The 1089-nt window shown below is 38.2% G+C and overlaps 1 protein-coding gene across 1 annotated transcript in view; it reads right to left on the bottom strand.

The window, feature by feature from the left end:
* Positions 1-851: 851 nt before the first annotated feature.
* The window catches only part of LOC102011830 (leucine-rich repeat-containing protein 37A3-like), a 12661-nt gene continuing 12423 nt past the window's right edge, over positions 852-1089 (bottom strand). The window contains exon 5 of the mRNA XM_013510174.1: positions 852-943. Within this exon, the coding sequence (XP_013365628.1) occupies positions 859-943 (85 nt within the window). The 3' untranslated portion in view covers positions 852-858. The remainder of the gene's footprint in view (positions 944-1089) is intronic.

The following is a 1089-nucleotide window of genomic DNA, read 5'->3' as shown; positions in this document are numbered from 1 at the left end:
AGGAGAGAAAGCATATGGAATTAGGCTAGAGCAATGTATCTATATTTTCACACTATTACTGAACACAAACACCCAATTTTTGCATGTCCTGAAGCTTCTTATTGCACACACATAATTCATAACTTTAGAAGTCCACACTTTCTCAAAATAACATTCTGAGTGTTTAGGGACAGAAGTACCTGGTAGCAGGTTTTCAGGAATTCTTTCTGCTTTTCCATTTAGAAGACCCTGGCACTGAGAAAGCACTTGTACCTTTTGCTCCTTAGAGAATTTTACACTAAACTTAGTTCTTTGAAGGTCTCTATTGTATATATTTGAATAGTTAGAACTCTGCATGTGAGAAGGAATCAAGTGGAATTTCAAGGATCACTCACATGTCATAGCAGGAACCCTCAGCTCCCAACAGTGCTAATTAGAGTGTTACTTGTGTGTTACCCTGTATTGCCCATGCCAAAGATCAGTATCTGGGAATGCAGAGCAGGCTACATAGAAGTTACAGAAGTCACCTCGGTAGGCACATGGCTATAATCCCAGCACGCAGGACGCTGAGGCAGGAGCAATGTCATAAGTCTGAGGCGAGCCTGGGCTACACAGTGAGACCCCCTGTCACCAAAAAATGTTATATACAAGTCTCTTGGCCTCTTTGTACCTTAGTTTCCTCATTTGAAAATAATGAATGGAATCTTTGGCCATACCATCCTGAATGCACTCAATCTCATCAGAAAATAATCAATGCATCTTAAGACATAATGTTCAGAGTTTATACAGAATTTAGACCCAGCTAAGGATAACTGCACGAAGTTAACACATAGACGTTGCTTTTAGTTTTTTTTTAGATGTGCTTATCATGTATTTCACTTACACTTGCTTTAAAAACTGCATTCCATGCCATGCTTCAAATGTCCCAAAGCTCAGTTCTGTGAGTAAATTGCACTGAAGATTTCTACAAAAAAGAGACATATGTGAAAGAATAAAGATATTCTTTCTCAACATTTAACATTTGGCAGTGATTGCATTTATATATGATGAAACATCACTTTCAATACTTTTTCCATACACTAAAGAAATCTCACTGGACGATGCTGGCTT

Source organism: Chinchilla lanigera, unplaced genomic scaffold (assembly GCF_000276665.1).
Source record: "Chinchilla lanigera isolate Chin_1 unplaced genomic scaffold, ChiLan1.0 scaffold00250, whole genome shotgun sequence".
Classification (NCBI taxonomy): domain Eukaryota; kingdom Metazoa; phylum Chordata; class Mammalia; order Rodentia; family Chinchillidae; genus Chinchilla; species Chinchilla lanigera.
Note: the sequence above shows the minus strand (reverse complement) of the source record. Positions and strands in the feature narration are given on the sequence as shown.